Source organism: Xiphias gladius, chromosome 11 (genome assembly GCF_016859285.1).
Source record: "Xiphias gladius isolate SHS-SW01 ecotype Sanya breed wild chromosome 11, ASM1685928v1, whole genome shotgun sequence".
Lineage (NCBI taxonomy): Eukaryota > Metazoa > Chordata > Actinopteri > Istiophoriformes > Xiphiidae > Xiphias > Xiphias gladius.
In genome coordinates, this window is record NC_053410.1 from 17,066,777 (window position 1) to 17,087,976 (window position 21,200).

At 40.4% G+C, this 21,200-nt stretch overlaps 1 protein-coding gene across 22 annotated transcripts in view; it reads left to right on the plus strand.

Annotated features, from left to right (window-relative positions):
* Positions 1-21,200, plus strand: part of LOC120796508 (neurexin-1a) — a 241,461-nt gene that overhangs the window by 79,157 nt on the left and 141,104 nt on the right. For 9 of the 22 annotated variants that reach the window (XM_040139431.1, XM_040139438.1, XM_040139442.1 and 6 more), the window contains 5 exons: positions 1,709-2,010; positions 5,548-5,571; positions 6,664-6,825; positions 11,709-12,150; positions 17,467-17,850. In XM_040139431.1, the coding sequence (XP_039995365.1) occupies positions 1,709-2,010; positions 5,548-5,571; positions 6,664-6,825; positions 11,709-12,150; positions 17,467-17,850 (1,314 nt within the window). Of the gene's footprint in view, positions 1-1,708; positions 2,011-5,547; positions 5,593-6,663; positions 6,826-11,708; positions 12,151-17,466; positions 17,851-21,200 lie in introns of all 22 variants that reach the window. The other 13 variants (XM_040139437.1, XM_040139434.1, XM_040139436.1 and 10 more) reach the window with 2 other exon arrangements.

Here is a 21,200-nt window from a genome sequence, read left to right on the forward strand (position 1 = left end):
ATTTTCTGCTAGTGGCCTTAATGGCTTGTTATCTGTCTAAACCTGTTTTTAAACGCTTTCTAATGAATGTTCACATGCATCAACCCCTGACACTCAGTGCCGCTTTGTTTTATCTCGCAATAACAGTGTTAAGGTTTTTCTCTAGGTAATTTTTGCTTTGACAAGCCCCTGTCATATCTGCAGATGTATGATGGCTGATGAGTGGTAACTTGTTTGAGTATATTGAGAAAAATATGTAGCTGAATTAAATGAGTGTTTTTAATTCTGGGGGGAGTCCACATGAAGCCGTCACCGGCCGTCACATCTGTTCAAGCTTTTTGCTTGAACAGATGTATTCTGGTAGATTGTTTGTCAAGAAACTGGATGAATACCAGTGTTGGAAGTATGGGAGAGCTGGGAAATACAATTCTAGGTTTAGGAGAGTCACAGAAGAGTGTGAATTTATTAATAAACCTTTACATGTCCACAAATAATGATTTGTAGAAGTATAAAGATATTGATGTCCTTTTATGTAAGAAATACAAATAAGTTCAAGCTGTGGCCCACATGTCCACTAAGTCACAGGAGTCCATTTCTCGATTGAGGTTATTTAATTCTGTCTGTTCTCATTACTTGTGGTTTTCCAAAGAAAGCTAAAGTTAGTATATACAACAATCTAACAAGTAATGAACCTAGTGGACAGTTTACTCCTGTGGTTCATTTTATCCGTGTAAAGGTAGAAAAATATCTCAGTCAGTGTTTGTGTAGCTTTTGGTCTGTGTTAGATGAGAGGCTTTTTATTGTTTGCTCTTGCTCAGTCGTCAGTCTTATATGTGTGTGTTCATGGCTCTATGCATTTGTCTGTTCAGCTGGCTGAGGAGTGTGTGCAGACTTTTAATCATCTGGTGACAATAATGCATGTCTCATAATTGATTTAGATGTGCTGCAGGATATATATATTTTGTGTAATACGGTGTAGTGTGCTTTCACATCATATTGTTTTATACATGTGTGCCTATTTTTAATGATTATGTGTGAATGTTGTGTTGGATCAGACAAGCTGACGTGAAGTTACTATTCTATATTTTCTCACGAGACTTGAGTAGCAGACAGTATAATAAGAGTCTACAAACAGTATTTCTGTATGTGCCTGTCTAAAACAGCCATTTGGGGCAGCTGTAGTCATCAACTGCATGTTGATATAGAAGTGAGAACTTGTAGTCACCCAACCTTGATCACAGAGACAGGATAGCATGAGATAAGAGAAACAGTGCATGTCTCAAATTAAACAAAGGAAAAGGAGAGCAGTAATTCATTTGTGTGATAAAACAGTAAAGGAATACATAATCAGTATGTACAAGGTAGTCATCTACTAAGTCTGACATGAGAAGTCCAAAAATAGCAGTTGTCTAGTTTAGTATGTTTAATTACTCTTAGAATTAATTAAAAGTTAACATATAAAAGGTAATAGGTAGTGCAGTGCTATGCTCTACACACCTGTGTTCCCTGGCTGAGGTAGGTACTAGCTGGTCATCCAAAAACAGTAGGCATATTTCTAAATGTACCTTCCGTCACATTTCAGCTTGAGCCTGAAATCCAAATTCAGTGTGTTTATTATCAATCCAACATTTTTGAGACATTCTTGATCATTTTTTCTAACAGCTTCTCAACATGTAACCAATAGGCTGTGATATTAATGCAACAACTTTTTCTTTCTTTGTCTCCGCAGGAAAAGAAGACTATGTTGCAACCTTCAAAGGATCTGAGTTCTTCTGCTACGACTTGTCCCTGAACCCGATTCAAAGCAGCAGTGATGAAATCACATTGTCATTCAAAACCCTACAGAGGAATGGACTGATGCTGCACACGGGCAAATCAGCTGATTACGTCAACCTGGCACTGAAAAATGGGGCTGTCTCACTCGTCATTAATTTGGGGTCTGGAGCCTTTGAAGCTCTTGTGGAGCCAGTCAATGGGAAATTTAATGACAATGATTGGCATGATGTCAAAGTAACAAGGAATCTACGTCAGGTAACAGTACAGAGGATGATGCAGAGACTCAGTAAATGAATCAAAACAAATGCACTTAAATCATTACCATCATACAATATATTATTTTTTTCAAACATTCAGTAATTGGATTGCTAAATTGAATCGTGGTGGTTTATGGTGGAGAAAAAACAGAACCACAAGTGAGCAGGGATATTTAGATTTGAATCAAGACCTCTATTAAGTTATAGATTGAGGGAGAAAAGAGAGACAGTGCTTTTAAAACAGCATTCAAAGCATTCAGCCTCATTCAGATGTTTGACAACAAAGGCAAAGTATGACATATATTTGGATTTAATGTATGCTATTGTTTTTTAGTTTATGTACTGTGTATTACTATGACCTACCTACCCTAAAAAGGAACTACAATTTTCACTGTTTTCTGTATTACATGAAATTGAGATATGACTGAACTCAAATGTCAGTGCAGTGGGAATAAGGTGTATGAACATTTATTTTAGAGAACTGGTATATTTTTCTGTCACAAAAACAATTGACCACTTGACCACATTTAATTTTAGTTTTGCTGTGCTTGGAGAAATGTTAGTACATTTTCTATTACGGATACACTAGTTTCTGTTAAGGATGACATCACTGTTGAGGGATTATTTCATGAAATATGATAAAAACTCTGTTGCATATAAAAACATTAAATAACTAGGAACATTTTTACACATTATACTTCATAAGAAGTCCACTTTCTAGACAAGTATTAAGATATACAGTATGCAGGGTTATATGGTTATGTAGGGTTACGCTTTGAAATCAAAGCTCTATGAGCAAAGACAAATCCCTTCAACTGGATCTCTAGGCTCTAATTGGCTCTTCCGCATGGCCTTGAGAACTCACCTCTGCATTATCATCTCTTAAGAGACAATGTAGTGACAGTGCGACCGGGTCAGACAGCATAAGATCTCTTACAAATTAAACTTCTTTAGAAATCACATTCAGAAGCTTGTGCCACTTACATTACTTAACATCAGAGGATAGTCTACTCTAGCCATCCTACTGATTGTGCCATCTGCCTCTGGCAACTCTGCTCATAAATGGTGGACTGGCCAGGGTATCAACACAACTGGTCATAGCCCAATTCTCACCAAGAGCAGAGGAATCAGATGGGATGAAGGAAAGGTTTAAGCAGAGCCTTTGGCCCCGTCCAAACGCATCCACCTGCAAGAACAGATCTTCCTGGCTTAGGAGTGAAGCTCGTGAGATCAGTGAGTGTTTTTTGCGTGGCAGACAGATTAGTTATACTGAATTGTACCAGGCCAACATATACTAAACACATCAACGCGTTCTCAGCGGCTTTGCAACATGAACAATGTCAATTGATGTAAGCCACCACTGAGTCAGTTGTTGGTTGGAATTCCACATCCCTGTTGGCTAAAAGCTAACAGGATCCTGATCACTGCTTCCATTTACAGTAGTTTGATGTATTATGACTCACTCTGTCTAGGGAGTCTATTACAACAGGACATGGGGTTTCCTCCAGTGCTTCAGGGCCTCAGTGGCCACAGGTGGAAGACTGAGTTGATGATGTGGCTGTTGGGATCTAATCCCAGGTGCACAAACCACTGCTACAGGTGTCTCGTGGAGAAAACCCAAAGAGGCCAAAAAGCTGAACACTACCACTGGGCCCAGTCGCTACATAACAGCTAGGCAGGTGACCTGTGGTACTGTAAAATCTAGTGTATCATTTTTAAAATATGTTGAGAGACTCTCTGGGTCCAGAGATGTTATCTCTGGTTTTTACCTAGGTGAAAGAATAATAACTTAAGAAGATATTTGTAGGATAACCCCAGCAAACAAAACTTGAGAAACAGAGCAACATGAAAATATTGTACGAATCTTGAAGTTGTCTGCAGTAAAGCGTCACCTGGTAGTACCAACCAAAACACAAAAATTTGCACTATCCGTTAACTTATCAAGTATAAATCCAAGAGGGGACTCATATCTTTGGTCTTTTTGGGTACCAGGAAGTAGTCAAAAAAAAAAAGACTGGGACCTCTGAGAGTGCTACTTTCAGTAGCAGCTCCCAGTCAGTTCAGTTTCTCTTCCAGGCTGATGCTGGCTTAGAGGAACCCACGTACCTGCAATGTGGTTGAGGCACAGAGACACACCTGCATTACCTGTACATCCATTCAGAAATGGGGTTCATCAAGGGTAGCGCTAGTACCAGAACAAGGTTTAGTGGCGTGATTGCAACCATTTGTGCCAACATGTTGGAAGCGTTGTAGAATTGTACAATCGAGACAGATGGGGTTCTCCCCAATATTGTTGACGACATACTGAGAAGCAGTTGGACCAGATCACTTGCCAAACCCAGAAGGGCAGGAGAGGCAATTTCTCATTGAACTGAGGAGGCCAGGTGAAGACATCTTGGATCAGAGGTTAGGTTTAGCATGTCTAGGTGTTGAAGATAAGAGGGTGTGGAGATGATTTTGAAAAAGTGGCCCCACGCAGACTGTGGCCTGAAAAAAAATATAGCTTGTAAACTTTGCCTGTTAGACTGTTTACACTGTGTTAAATAGAACGGCACAGAATTTTTTCAGTTTACCCTACAGTCTTAAGCTGATTATTTTGACCTACATAAGATACTTGTTAAGATTTCTAAGGACAGTTACACCAGGCTTTACAAACATCATCAATAAGACAACATCTCTAAATTTGTTCCTGCTCATTTGGTGGGAAACGTTTGGCTTCACCTTACTACCAAAGCTGCTTCTTTTGCATAATCAGCAAATTGATTATTGGCAAACCTGAGGATCTGGCCAGCTTGAACATTCATTGCATTCAAATTGTGAAAGAAAAACAAGCATATAGAGTGCATGCTCTGTGGGGGAATCAAAATTGCCATCCTCCTCATCCTGTGTCAGGGTCTTCTTTGCTTTGTCTCATTGCAGTAAAGTGATCCTAAAGTTCATCAATAAGCCCAAACGGAGGTACAGTATTGTATGAACGCCGGAAAGTCTGATACACTGGATTGGTCTCAAGCCTAAAACCAAGTACAAAAGAACGAAAAAACACTAATTCCAATAAAAGAAATAAAGCCTTAAAATGGTCTTGAACTTGGGACTGTAAAAGAGGGTCAACTGATGTGCTTTAGGCATTCTTTCTTATGAACCATTTGGTGTCTGTCAATCATTACCTTTTGTCAGGACATTGGTAAGGGAGTTTCTTCTGCTACTCAGCGATCTGGTCACATACAGAACAGGTGCAAAATACCATGAGGAACTTAGGGAATCACTGGTTGAGCTCTGGTACCCCTTGTGGAGCATTCTTGTTATTTCCTTGGTCTGCTTTTTTCTTGTTAAACTTATTTTGCCCTTTTTTCTCTATGTCACTAACATGCTTTGGAAACAAACTAACATCATTCATGGAATGTGCCATTCTACTAACCAGTATTGTTTTTGCCGTTTAACAATGTACTAACAATATTGACCATCATATATTATTTGAGTAACAATCGTTATTCTGTTCACAGTTTTTAATTTCCTTTCTCCCCCCTTTTCCACAAAGCACTCAGGCATTGGACACGCTATGGTAAACAAACTACATTGTTCGGTAGATATCATTCTAATTGTTTCTTAGTTTGGGTTTGCCGTGTGTTTCTTTTCTTTCTTTTTTTACTGTAGACGTCATTTACAAAAAAAGGGAAATTGCGGTTGGTACTCTTCTGCTTACTTTTCGAATCTTTTTTAATTTCTTCGTTCATTCATTGGTTTCACCCTCTTTATTTCACTTGTTTCCTGTCCAATTCTGTTTGATCCACCTTTTTAGGAGCATCATTTCGAGCCTTTTGCATCAAGCTGTGGTTAATAATGAGGACCCTCTCCTGTCTGGCTGGCCTGATGCTCTTTGGCTCAGCCAGTTGTATCCCCATTCACTTTGCATGGCATGCACTTTGAAAATGTGTTGCAAATGTTACACTGCCCATTTGTCAACATGATCGTGACAGTTGAGCTGTGTTTGTCATTGGTGCTTCTGTGGTGCTTTCTTATTTCTCTCTGTGGTTTTGCAGTGTTTATGAGCATTTGCATGCATCTGACACTGTGGCAAAATACTGATTCTGTATCCCAATCAAGAACTTGAGTAAATTTTCTTTTTGTATGTTCTTAAACAAAAAGAAAAGACAAATGCATGCATACAATTTTTTTTTCTCTAATACCCTCGGTCATTGTCCTATACTAAAAGGTGACTGTGCTTTTCATAGCATGTCCTCGCTCTCTAACCTAGTGGCACGTTGTGATTTCTTTTGTAGAACTTCTGGACGCACTAATATGGAAATAATAAATTAAACTAACCTAGATAACATTCTACTAACACCATTTTTGTGTCTGCTAAAGTACTTTTAAGTTGCAGTAGGGGCAATACTAACACTGTAGTATGGGCAGTTCACTAACTCTCTAACTAGAAAAGCATTTCTTTGAAGGCTTGCTGTCTTCCAACTAATCAAACTGGACAAAATAATGATAAAAAACAAGAAAAAAGACAATGAAAACAGACATGAAAATGGGTTTCAGAAAAGAACATATAGGGAAGTTTGTAATAGTCAAAAAGAAGGAAAGGCAGTAATATTGCCGTATATAGGCTGTCTGAGTATAGCTTGTCCTTTCCCTGTGATTTGTTGTCTAGGTAACAATATCCGTGGATGGGATTCTGACCACCACGGGATATACACAAGAAGACTACACCATGCTAGGCTCTGATGACTTTTTCTATGTTGGAGGGAGTCCTAGCACAGCTGACCTGCCTGGATCGCCAGTTAGCAACAACTTCATGGGCTGCCTCAAGGAGGTAAACACCACTTCTGTGTGCACTCTGAAGCTGGTGGGTGTACAGAATATGACTCGCTTCACCTTAGGACTCCAGAACAAGCCCTTCCACCCACACACTGACCCTGTCTCATGCTTTACACTTTGCTTTAGTTTGTTTCACCTCTTTTCCTCACATGTTCTCACACAAACTTTATTTTGCCTCTGCCACCCCCTCAGTACGCTCATAATGTTATACACACATGCACATCGACGGTTGCATGGTGTACCGCGCAGCCACTCATGAAGACCTCTGTCTCGAAGTGGAATTTACCACAGGCTTCATACAGCTCGGTCAGGTGCACTTCAAAGAGGAGAAGTGATCCTGAGATCAGGCAGTTGGATTTTCATGAACAGTCAGCCAGGTGACACACTTAACACCTCACTATTCTTCCACCAGGGACTATGCAGCATCTTAGACTACTTATCTAATGACTGACCTTATTCCAATATGATGTTCGGTCATTGTCAATAGTTGTATGTACCTTCAAAGTGCTTGAAATGTGCAATATGAGGTACCTGGGCTAAAACCCTCACCTTTACCTCTGAAAAACAGCACGCAAGATGCAGAAATGTACATCATTGTTTTGACATACAGTGTATGCTGTCAGGTAATGTACTGAATTCAGCACATTATGTAGCTTGGTTGCCTCATGGCTTCATGACTTAAAGTATGTAATTTGTCACCTTTATGTATGCATTGTAGTACTCAAGGTATATGTATATAGTCTATACTTTAATCTTAGAGATAAGGTGAGAGGGAGAGGAAGGTAGTCTGTCAACCAGAGGGTTTATAAATTACACCTTTCACTTTTAAGCTCAGTGGTAGTAATTTTATTTTTATTGGTTAATAGGGATTCTGACCTAAAACATTTCCTCAGGAGCCACCAGCGATATATAAAGATCTCTACCAGACAAATCTCCATAGTCCTGTAAAATGACCTATTCATTTATCTTTAATTTCAAAAGCTGTTTCCCCTTTTCCTCATTGCCCTCCCTTTTTTTTTTTTTTTTTTGTATCTCCTCTTTCTCCTCTCGGTGTCCTACATTGTGTCTCTCACCTCAAGTGCAGGCCTTCGTCCTCAGTGAACCTCCAAGAGAGGGCTGAGACAGCTCTGTTTAATGAGCAGGCAGGGTGTGGACCACATGTGCACACACCATGTACAGCTCGTTAGAGGTCTGGTACTTAAGGAGACTGTCTTAGTTAACTACTTGGAAATGGGAATGGGACTGGTGCAACCTAAGCATGGACATCCACCCCACTGAGCTGCCCTCACTGCTGTAGATTTGTCATTCCTTCTGTCACTATCCTGGGATCAATGTATTGAATTGCTCAAAAACTTTTAAATATTGTGCAGCGCTGTAATAATTCCCAGGAGATTTGGGACACATAGAATTTCCCATCTTTTATTTGCTCATGGGATCATTTATTATCCCTTATTTAGTTTTACCACACAAATGCAGGTGTCAATACCAAATTAAAAAAAACAAAAACAAAGCCTGTACACTGTAAAATCCATAGTTAGTTTCATCTACTTTGCTTTAAATTTATTTCTGATGTTTTTAGTATATTGACAAGCTCTCTTCATCACCTCATCCAGCCTGTCAAATTAAACAGAGGCTCCGTCTCAGGTCAGCCTCTGTGTATGTCATGATAACATATGAGCGGTGGTTTAACAGATTGTGCTGTGGACCCTGATTGATGGCATGTTCCCAAGTGGCTTTGCTGCAGTATTTGTGTGCACATTCCAGCCTGAGTTGCCACGCCTGCCTGTTGGTTCTGATGGCAAAACAAACAGTGGTGCAGTAATAGCTCAGTTGTCACAGCCTTAGCTTGATGACAAATTAGTGCAGCACAACTAGTGCAGCACCAGTCATAGCTCAAACCAAAGCTCCTTTGACTCTGAAAGGTGCCCTGTGTCTTGACTATAAAGAATTGATTTGGGTTTATTGGCTGTATCTGTTGCACCTTTAGTCTATGACTAAAGTCCAGCAGGCAGGCAGAGATATCATCATTTAGTCCTTTAGTCATTTTTACATTCTTTCTGGTGTTAGGAGATTCTTGTCAAATATCTTTTCTATTACACTTCTGTTTCTATAAAATCTTTGAGACGTTCCATTTGGCTCTGTGTCAGACTTGAGAACATACTGTACTGTACATTTCGGTTTAAGGGAAAATGATGTGAGAATAAAAGCTTGCCATTATCTGTTTCCTGTTTTCCTTGCAGTTAAATGCAGCCTGGTACAGTCAGTCACAAAGCATTTACAAGAAACTAAGCCTTAGCTTACCTAATGCTGATGCACTGCTATGAGCTCCATCTACCTGAGCAGTTACACACAGTAGATCTGACTCAGTGATAAACATAATGCTCCATGCAAATGCAGTCCCATCGGAGGTGTCCCCTTTTCAGGTGAACGCCGAGCATGACAGCAAATAAAGAACATGGCCAGTGTTTTCCACAGCTGTAACTCATTTGATGTGGCCCAATGAAGGTGATATAGATTTACCATTAGGACGCTTTCGTTATGCAAATGCATATGCATGCTGTAACCATAACGGGGGAATCCTTCACTTGATAATCTTATCTACCAATTAGCAAGTAGTGCCAGAGCACTGTGGAAGAGAGAACTGACTCTGTTTGTGCCCCCGGAGGTTGTTGTTAAATATTAGTTGCTCCTTTATCCCTCTGCTTGGTGCACTTGACAGCTTTGTGTTTAAGGTCCGAGTTGTCTTCATAATATTTGCTTTACTACTTCATCGACAGATTATATTAAAATTCTTCTAATGTGCGTGTGTGTGTGTGTGTGTGTGTGTGTGTGTGTGTTTTGGTGGTGAGGTATTTTTTTTTAAATATTATGACCACACTGATGTTTTAATGAAAACATTTTGACATTCACCAAAATGTTAATTGGTTTCTCAAGTGGAAATTGGATGTAACTAGAAAGAGGGATCCTTGCTATTCAAGCTGCACTTACACCAGATATTCTTTCACTATGGAAATTGGATAATGACAAAGTAATGGCTGTCTTTAATTTTTGTAAGATTGCTGCCAATTACAGTAGCACTCCTGTTTGATTTTCTACAATGCGGCAAGCAGTGGCCACCCTACACGCATTGTAGCTACTTCTATGACTTGATCAGTATTTTGAGGATTTACTTCAGCAGCAGCTTTCTACACTGTTTAGAGCAGAATTTGATATGCTTCTTATACTTTCTTTATAAAACTATGAAACAGGAAATGGAGTTAGTATGCCAGTTGATATTTGCACTGTACCATATAATAATGATCCTAATCCATGGTTAATTGGTAGTTTAATGACATTATGGGGCAGTTTTTGTAATGGGCTGCAACTGTCCGTCACTTGTGCACCTGAACTCTACAGCACTTGGCACCTCAAAGGTCACGACATTAATATGCTTCATTTAGGTAAGCACCCGATCTCATTTACAGTATCTGAAAATCTGAACTGGTACTAATATGACGGACTCTGCTTAAATATATGTCGATTTCTGCATTTCATGAGTTTTCTAAAATATGTACAGTATACTGAAATCTGTAATGTGTATGTGTAGGCTCAAGTGCACTCATTTTTAAATTGCTTTAGAGAGGCATATCCATCGTCTGCCCACTTTTATTCTAATCATAGGCTCTTAATCAGCATTTTACTCCACACCTGCAATCAAGGCGGCAGTTTAGATTTATCGCTTGCCATGGATGGAATCATTTTCTCCAGCTATTATCACTGTTGCCATTTAAATTCAGACTGTCCCTTTCTTTAGTCGACCATAGAGCTCAATGTCAAAAATGTATGTCTCAACTATTTACACTTCACCTAGACAAAGGAATGTATGCATTAGTTGTAAAGGCTTCAATTAGGCAGGAAAGAAAACACGGTGGAATGAGTGAGATTTGGGGAACACTGACAAGTCAAAAGTACGCATGTTCTATTGACTATAATTGTACAACAGTTCGATCAATCAGATCTTCAGGCAAACTACTCACTACCCTACTCACAATTGTTAAATAGTATATATGTGTCTCTCAGAAAAATAACAATCTATAACAGGTCAAACCAGTAAACCAACTTGTTGAAGCCCCCAGGCAGACAAATATGCATCTTCAAACAAACAAGGCACCCATCAACCCCAGCTTTCAACAATTAGAAAGTGATATCATCAACCACTCGTTAAATTACTAAATAAACAAATAAATAATTTAAAAACTGAAAAAAATATGTAGGTGGAGCGTGGCAAAGATAATCAAGGGTTGAGCTATGCAAACCCTGCTTATGAAATGCTGTCCTAATGGGGTGCAGTGCCACATGGACAACTTGTTTTTCATATCCAGCTCATTCATTTTACAAAGCAATTATACATAAGAACTAGACTTGCAGGCAAATATAATGGGGTCCAAGCTCCCTGGCACAATTCGGACCGGGAGCTTCAATGACCCATGGCAATTGACGACCCAAGAGCATTGACCAAAAGGGCTTTAACTGGTGCTTTAATATATGGTTCTATGCTTGGCCACTGTAAGTTCACACTGCCAAGATGCGATTCAGTCCTGAACAACGAGGACAGTTTTGTTGTATCTGCACAAAAATGTCTTTTGATAAACCACTTTTCGTCTCATTCCTGAGTGATAAGTTTTAGAGTTTAGGAAATGTTTCCATTTCATTGGTCAGTGAAGCTTAGGTTAACATGACATGAAAATATTAATATGATTATAAAATGTTTTTGATAGATTGCCTGTAACATTTAGATTCTGCAAACAGCAATAGAAATCAGTATTTCACTTTGTAGGTGAGATATGCTACTGTATGTATGACTGTAAAATTGTCTTTCTTTCTCTACTCCCAATTTAGGTTGTGTACAAAAACAATGACGTGAGACTTGAGCTGTCCCGGCTAGCCAGGCAGGGTGATCCCAAGATGAAGATCCATGGTACCGTGGCCTTTAAGTGTGAGAATGTGGCAACTCTGGACCCCATCACATTCGAGACGCCAGAGTCTTTTATCATCCTCAGCAAGTGGAACGCTAAGAAGACAGGCTCCATCTCCTTTGACTTCCGCACCACAGAGCCCAACGGCCTTCTCCTCTTCAGCCATGGTAAGCCCAAGCAGCAGCCAAAGGATTCCAAGAGTCCCCAGACTCTCAAGGTGGACTTCTTTGCCATTGAGATGCTGGATGGCCATCTGTACCTGTTGCTGGACATGGGCTCAGGAACCACAAAGACCAAGGCAATCAATAAGAAAGTCAATGATGGCGAGTGGTACCATGTGGATTTCCAGCGAGATGGCAGATCAGGTAACTTTCAAGTCCATTATCATATACCATCTTCAAGGACATGTAACAGGGAACTGTGGACTCTTGTTACATCTACGATGGCCGAGAGCTCAACTCATTGCAACTCAAAAAAAACACATGCAAATGGACAAAACACAAGCAAATGAAGAAAAAATCTTTGCCAATTTGACAGCATATATGCATGTGTTTTCTTTAGCTGCAGTGTGTTAGGCTCCCTGGGCCACTTTTTACATAAATATTTACACGTTTGTTGATATGATGATGACTAGTCTGTAGTCTGGATGATTATCATAGAATACATACATACAATAAAACATTAAGCAGAAGATCTGCTGTGCACCATGTGGATAATTTACTTAACTGCGACAAAAATACTACTGTAGGGTCACAGGAGACTTTTCTGTGTGTCATATGTCAGGATTCCGGACACATGCTGTTTTTGCCACCAAATAACTTTGCCCCATCTCCCAGTGTGTCCTCTAAGCCCTGGGTTGCTCTGTTCTGGTCCCTGTTGATTTGCTTATCTAAGCAGCAATTTGTTAGTGTGTGCTTAGAGCCAAGGCCTTGCAATGTCATGCTGCAAATTAGATATACCCCTTGACCATGTTTTCCACTCTCAAGAGGTGGAAATTAGATTAACTGTTTCATTACCCCCCAAAGCAATACTGGGTTGTGGTCTACATTGAGCTGTACAGTATAGACTGTTAAAAAAGCGATAGAGCCCATTCATGTTCTTTGGTGTTTCAAGTTTTGCTGGTTTTCCTATCTATTTGTAAAATTATATAAAAAGTCAGTTCTGGTTGAGGTGGCTTAATACCTATACAATAACATTGCAATAAGTGGCGTCTGCTTAGTATAAGAGTGGGGGAAAAGCTTTGGGTGACTTCTCAAATAACATAAACCTACAATATTTAGTTATGCTAGACCGAACTATAAGAAATGATGTCTTGCTAAATTACATTGTGTTCATTATCTGTCTAGTAACCCCCATCATCCACCCCCACATACTTACCGTACAAACATGCACTAACATATACACACTAACTCACACATGCACACACAAAAGCTGTCAAACATCTTTTTTTGTTAGTCGAGCTCTCTCTACTCGCCATTCGCTCTGTCTACCCTGCCTAAGTTTCCATGGAAACAGGAGGTGGTCTCTCCCAGGACTGAGACAGTTACTGCACTGTGCTGAGCGGTGCACTAATGACATTTCAGAATAACTATTCCTCCTCTCCTCAAGTCTAAGGCATCAACACTTAGGTACTGGAGTGTAAAGGGGACATAAAAAGGTCTCTGCAAAATGATGACTTCCCATGTGAGAAGAGTCATAAAACGGCAAGAACGACTAGACACATTGCACTCGGACACAGTGCTTCAAATAACAGAGCAATTTTCAGATTTTCCAGAGCTATTTTATCTTTGCTCACCCTTTAAATTTAAGCCAAATGCAGGGAATCCTATAAGTATGCAATCCTACTAAATCTAAAATCTTACATCTCGAGATTTACGTGAACTGCACAAAGCACTATCTTTTGCGGTGTGCAATGATGTTTGCACTGGAAGCAATGGAATTTTTGTACTGAATAGGCCTCATGTGAATACCATTCCCACAGGATACATGTAATTTTAATGATGCATTAAATAGCGGATTTGTGCAAACAGAGTGCTATAAAAACTTTCACAATAGTTTTTCTAAATTCAGCTTTTTATATTTATTTTCCATAAATTATGGACACATTGATATGTGGATAAAAGCAGAGCTAATGTAGAGCTTTGTGAAATAAAGAAATTGGGATTCCCTTTAGATATATATTTTCTAAAAGCATATGAGAATATTTATGTTTGAATTATATGCTGTGACATACTGTTAACAATTTGTTAACTTAACTGGAGCCTAAATGAACATAATAAATCCCTGCCAACATAATATTCAGTCCGCATGTGATGCTCAGTAAAAAATAGTGTCCCTTTTTTGACATAATGCCAGCCTGACTAATTTTGACTATTATACACTTAGGCAACGTTTTGTTATACTTTTTAATATTTTATAGAGTTAAGGTAATTTTAAAACATAAGAAAATACTTCAGTAGTCCCCTGAGAGCGTGGGTCATGAAACATATGGTAAGATCTGCTTTTCATCTGTATGTCAAATGTTTCATTAATACACACCACCAAGCAAATCAGATGTAATTATCTGCAGTCAGGTCCTCCATATGCAGCACTTCCTGCAGCCATGACAATGGCGGATAATGATCCTTGCCCTATTTAGTTTAGTAGGCTCTTCCTGCAGGAAGCGAGCCTGTAAATGGAGTCTCACTCTCAGGCAGCATCTTCTAACCTCAATGCATTAGAGTCGCGAAGAGACACTTGGCTTTTAAGTGAGGGCTTCTGGGCTGGGAGTGCCGTGGGTCACTCATCAGAGACATGACACGGAAATTGGTCTGTTGTAGACCCATTTCCTGCCCAGGCACGCTCACCACTACTTCACATAAGCATGCACATGTGTACAGTACACAAACACCTGCTTGCATGTACACACATGTAAAGACAACACATCCCCCATCCTCACAGCCCACTCGCAAGCTACTCTCTCTCTACAGAGAATCCAATCACATAGAGAGATTTGGCCGTATCGCCCTAACTGGATTGTAGTAATCCCCTGTCTAACATGTTTTTGGGATGTGTGAGTGGGGTTAGGGGACATCATGCCAAGTTGAGCCGGGCTGCTGATGCAGAAAGTGTGAGAGAGATCTTAGCTGTCATTTGGACCCCTGCCTTGAGGTTTGATGATGGAGTACCACTTACAGGTCAGCCCATAGAAAAAGAGAGAAGGAGAGAGAGAAATATGGTCAAAGTGTGATGGAATGCTGATCTTTGTCATCATTATTCATCATCATTTATTGCCTCTGTCATCATTTTGATCAACTCTCCTGTACTGCACATCCTGTACTTGCTTCTCAAGATATTATTTGCTGCTGTGTTTCCTCATCTGCTTTCTTATCTCTCATCATATTGGCCTCCCTCATCCTCTCTCCAGACATCTCTATCTCTATGTCCCCATCTTGTTCTGCTTCCATCTCCTCCTCTTTTATGCTCAGTAGCATTCATAGGGACACACCCCCTTCCCCTTTTGGCTGTGACTAATGTTCCAAACATAGGCGGTCCTGCAGTGTTTGCATGTGTGTTATGTTTCCCATGCTGCAAGCCTGGTGATGGCACGTTTCCCCATGGGAGTGTATAGTGCCTTCTGACTTAAATTAGTTTGACTGTGTTTAAACACTTCCTTACAGGACTTTGACAATTGAGCAGAGTACTCTAAGCAGATGCCTGAGAGATTCTGACATCCTTCTCTTGTCTTGCACTTACATTAAATTAGACAGACATGCTTGTAGACTTAGAGCATCCTTGTTTGCTGTTTACAGCTGTTGGAAGACATAAGTATAGATACCATTAGAGGAAGCCATTAGATAATTACTCCTGAAGTATTTACTTTGTGAATGTATAATTCACAGAGTAATTTACAAATCAAACATATTTCATTCAAAAGCTTCCACCTGTCATAATCTCAGATCTGACAGTAAATGTTTTGCATTAACTGGAATGTATATATTTCCATCACGATTCATGCTGACCATCATTCTTCAGCCAGGCACCTGCTCTGCTCCGAGAAAAGTTTCCTTGCTAATGAGTTTGATGTAGTGAGCTCGTTAGCTATAACCTGAAGGGAGCTGTTCTGGCTGCGTGACGGGTGGCCCTTGCCAAGTGTGCAAAGCTTGGAAGTCACAACAGCTGTGGCTGGAGAGAGCCGGGGCAGTGGGTGGCAGCGGGAAAGTGCTGGAACAGATGCCTGGGGCCAAGACCCTGAGAAAAGAGCTGGAACGTGTTAGTGGGACCAGGTTAATCATTGTGCACTAGGTCCTTAGCTGTCTCTCACAAGCATGTTTGCAAGAAGGCTGGCTCACCTTGGCAATAAAAAATATACACAGCCAAGATTATTTTTAGCTTATACACTGATTTAAACATTTTTACTGTTGTGGCAGCCTCTCTTTAGATTTACAAAGCACAAAGGCAAGCAAAACACAAAGAATTTTTGCTTTCATTGGAAAACGATATATAGATATTTATCATACATATAATTAATTGTGATATGTACATTCATGCATGCTAATGGTAGCTGTAATGAAATGTGAAGGTCCCATTTAAAGTCTTATATGTCTCAGGCAGCCCTGCTGAAAATTCATGTGTGGCTTAGGGCTTGTTTCCCAACATAAACACTTTGACTAGAAAAGTAACTTAAAAGCTGCGCTTCTCTTCCACATACAAGCAGTTAGAACTCTGCCATTTAGCCCAAGGCAATCAGCTAATAGCTCCTTCATATCTGCCATGGCATGCATCTGCCACTCAAAATGCAAATTATGACTCCATGGCAATTTTATTTTTGAGCATCCTTGGCCTGCCATTTCTCTGCCACGCTCCCCAGGCAGTGGCCTGCGTGGCTCCTCAGCAGCATGGTATATAGATTACTGGTACAGGATGCGAGCAGTGGACGCAGCCACCATTAATTAAAGATCCACAATGGCTCCTGCACTCAGAGTAACAGATCCATATACAAATTAATCACCTGGTCTGAGTCCCACAGTAAGACTTTCCTTTTCCACAGCTTTACAGTCCAGTCATGTCCGCTGTTGTTTACCGTGCTCCAGATCGAGAATTAAACCTGAATGAGAGCGATAAATCATGGTGGGTGAACACACAAACTCTCATTGCAGGTTTATGTGTTGTAGAGGCAAACAGAAGGAGAGACAGGGTGAAAAAAATAGCCTGCAGTCCGTTAATCAAGTTCAAAAAGATGGCTGATGTTTTTTTTTGTTGTTGTTGTTTTTTTGTTTTGTTGGCTGAAATGATAGAGGGGGCAATGATTTTTCTTTTCCCCCATCCTTTCTTTTTTATGACCACTACTTTATAGATAAAGGAGATTTATTATGGGAATCCAAGGAAAATGGAGAGGATACTCTTAGGGATCCCAGATTAGGCTACTAATAGACTACTGTCCTGTGATTAATGTTTCTTATCAACACTCATCAGTCATTCTAAACGAAGAAAATCCTGACCCTGACCAGATGGATAACACTAATTAAGCTAATTTCTTCATCAAACCATCCTTAAATTGATCTTCTCTGCATGTTCATGTTTCTGCAGGGTCGATAGTGTCTTTTGGCATCTACAGTCATCAATAGGTGTTAATCTGGTGAATAATCTCATAGTAGTTCAAAAAGAAAAGGTAAACTTTTCCTGCTGCGTCCTATTTTTAGGTACCATCTCGATCAACACCCTCCGTACTGCCTACACAGCCCCTGGAGAAAGTGAAATCCTGGACTTGGACGACAATCTCTACCTTGGGGGTCTGCCAGAGAACAAAATGGGGCTGGTCTTCCCCACTGAGGTGTGGACAGCACTGCTCAACTACGGCTACGTGGGCTGCATCAGGGATCTATTCATAGATGGACAGAGTAAGGATGTCCGGCGTCTGGCTGAGATCCAGAAGGCTGCCGGGGTGAAGCCTTCGTGTTCTAAGGAGCCTCCCAAACAGTGTTTGAGCAACCCCTGCCAAAACAATGGGATCTGTAGAGAGGGCTGGAACCGCTATGTGTGTGATTGCTCTGGGACTGGATACCTGGGACGCTCCTGTGAAAGAGGTAGGACTTTATTTTTGTTTCATTTTGTCTACCCAGCTGTTTGGAAGCACGCCATTCTTTCTGTTAGGCATTATCTCGATTTGTGTGTGTGAAATGTTGACGATGTTGCTCAGTGGCACATTTATTCCTCAGGATGCATTGTCTTCTGAGGTAAGCGAAGTGTGAATATAATTGACATCAAAGACAACCAGTAAAAGAATGGTTTTAATTATGTCCGCTATAGATTTAGTATTCTTTGTCTGAAAGGGACCTCCTTTTGAGTTCAGGTCGAGCAGCATCACCAGACAAAAAGCCTGTGGGTGGTCTTTTTATCTAGGCTGATGGTTGAAACTTCAGTAACTCTCCAACTGAAAGTAATGTAAGACAGGAAAGGAAGTGTGCATGTGGAGATAGACAGCCAGAGAGAGGCAGACAGAACGAGTCAGGGTACTGTACATAAAGTGTTGACTGGCTGTTGTTGGACCACGTTGAGTGGCAGGTGACTGATGCACCACTCAGGCGCTCCTGGTCACGTCCACCATGCACACTAGCCTGTAAATTGGCTGTCTTCTGCTAACCATTTGGCCCATCAAACCACTTTTTGGTCACCACCAATGACCAAACCTAGTGCAGAATACTCATCCCTCTCGCCTTCAGAGATGAGAAATAGGAGAAGTGAGTGTCACACACTGAGCTCAAATAGCTCCATGTGTTCGCTGGAACATACCTGACTCTGCAGTAGTTTATTACATGGAAAGCACAGTTTTTATAAATGTTTGTACTAAAGTAAAAAGAACACAATCTTCTCAAATTCCTCAGCAGAGTTTCATTTTGGTAGAGTTATAACTTATGGCTTTATAACAACTAGTTGTTTATGTGTTTCTCTATAGTAAGAGCTGCATTTGCTTTAAGTTAAGTTTTGCTAACCTGGCAATAACACTCCACTGCAGCTCTTTACTGTACTTGGATTTTGTTGTTACTGTATCTGTAATGTAGCTGAAAATAAGAAGCAGTCATAAGGACATTTCTTTGCTTACAAATGAAAAGCTCAGCACAGACCCTCTTTCTGCCTGTTCAGCATCACCTTGTTGGCCTGGTGACCAGAGAAATGCCCTTTGACCCCTGTGATTGAAATCTGGTCTGATTAAAACAACGACCAGCTGTGTGAGGAAGCCAAATCCTACACTTGCTAATATAGTCTGCTCTGAGGCAATTATTCTAAAATTGGAATTTCACAGTTATTTACATAAGCAGACTGAATGAATAAATACTGTATGTTGAATGTATAGATCATTCACCAAAGAGATTCGCAATATTAATTTATATTAATAGCCCAGGATTTGGGAGTAATGAAAATCAGTTGAAAGTCTGAGCATTTTATTCAATAGTTTTTTGAATAATCACAGATGAGTGGCATACTGATGTGTTTTTTTTTTTTTGGAGTCATGAATTAATAAGTGCATCAAACACTGAATATTCACTGTATGTAAAGCTACTGTGAATTTATAATAAATATCATATACACATCATATACAACACAAAATTTATCCTCAACCATTGTTTACAATATATTATATATTTTATATCTCTTGTACTTTTCAAGTAGTAAAGTATTTACGTTGGTGCAGTGTTTACAGAATTTTCATCATGAAATCTCAATGGAGCGAAAGCAGCCAATGAGCAACAAACAGTTAACATATGCTTAACCAAGGCAAACGTCAAAAAGAGCCCAAGCATGTGACACCGTTATCACAGTGTGATGCATCTGCACAGGAACGACAGCCGGAACAGGTTCTCAATGGGGGAAAAAAACCAAAAAGAACTCTAGTTGGAATGTATTACATCCCACGCAGTTAAATGTGTCATCTCTACGTGTGCTCGTGCTTCTCCTGTGCGCTTAAGTCATTCACCTTATAACATGCTGTTGCCTAAATAGCCTGTAATTGGGATGCGGAATATATCTGACTGATGACATGCTAAAGTGACGGCTTGATGCTGATAGAGATCTGCTGAGTCAAACGGAAGCAAAAATAACACAAAAGCAGATGATACCAGAAGGATTTTGCATTTCCTGTTTACTGTTATGAATGCAGTCAGTCGTGAATGTGTAATGAAATGTGACCGGTCTTATGAATGCAGAAATGTAGTTAATGCTAACACAGGAAATTAATATTTAAACTAAAAGAGTACACGCAAGAGAAAATCTAAATCTCCTCTATCTCTGATGAATGTGTCAGTTAAGGTTGGCTCTGTGCTGCTCTGATTTTTCCACATATGCATTCCCGTTCTAGCTAATGAGTTGACAGGAATTAGGGCATAGTACATGAGGGAGGTGGAGTAGGCACCGGACACAGTTCTTGTCACTTCAGGAAGATAATTACTTATCCGAAGAGTGTTCTTGAATTCAAAAAGTTATAATCCACTCTGACTTCAACCGAAAACAAAAGGAGAATACCTGCGTCTCCGTGTTTGAAACAACCTCATAAGAAGTGCTGCCTGTTGCAAAGGTCACTGCCACTATGACCTCAATGTTTGCAACAGGTTGAGAATTTACTTGTGGTGATGGGTGGCGTGGTGTGTGACCAATGTGCTTGCAGAGACTCATGCAGTTTAGAGGAGTTTAGAGTGTAGCCTAGGTTATTTTCTGTAGCTACAATATCCAGATGTCACCTAAATGTCTCACATGTAAACTATCAGTAGACGCTGCAATTTGATGGTGTTCCCTAAACACCTGACATGCAGACTATCTGTAGATGCCAGCTAGGCGGCTGCCCACAGAGAAGCCTCTAGTCCCCACTCAATTACTGGAGCGCACACAACGCAGACAGGTGTGTAGCCAAAAATTAGTTAGTTTGAAATAAGTTGTTCTAAAGTAAGATTAACCCAAGTGATTTTATCTACCTGGGCGGCTCTTAATCTACCTGGGCAGGCTGCCCACGTAGAGCCAATGAATGGGAAACGCTGACAACCTCTCTTCTTCTCGAGCATCTTCTGCCTTCTCGGCTCCTCTGTCCAACTCTCTTTTTTTTCTGGCTGTTCCCTGCGCTGTTTATATGATACTGGCATCGGCGAGAGTGTGAGTGGGAGCAGTGGTACGGGGGAATGGCCCCGGCGTGTTGCCAGCTGTTTTGATGGCTCCAGATTGCCTCTGCACTGGTAGGATGAAGCAGCCACCAGCAGGCCGAGGAGCTGTCAAAAGAATTACCCCAGCTCTCACTTATCCATGCATGGTGTACCACCCGGTGGCAAAATATAGCTACTGCATATGGCGGAGGAGGAGGAGGACAACAACGAGTGGAAGGAACAGGAGGTGGAGTTTCAGAGGAGAGCATGGAGCTATCGCCCTATTTTGAGAGATTTTAATTAAGCAG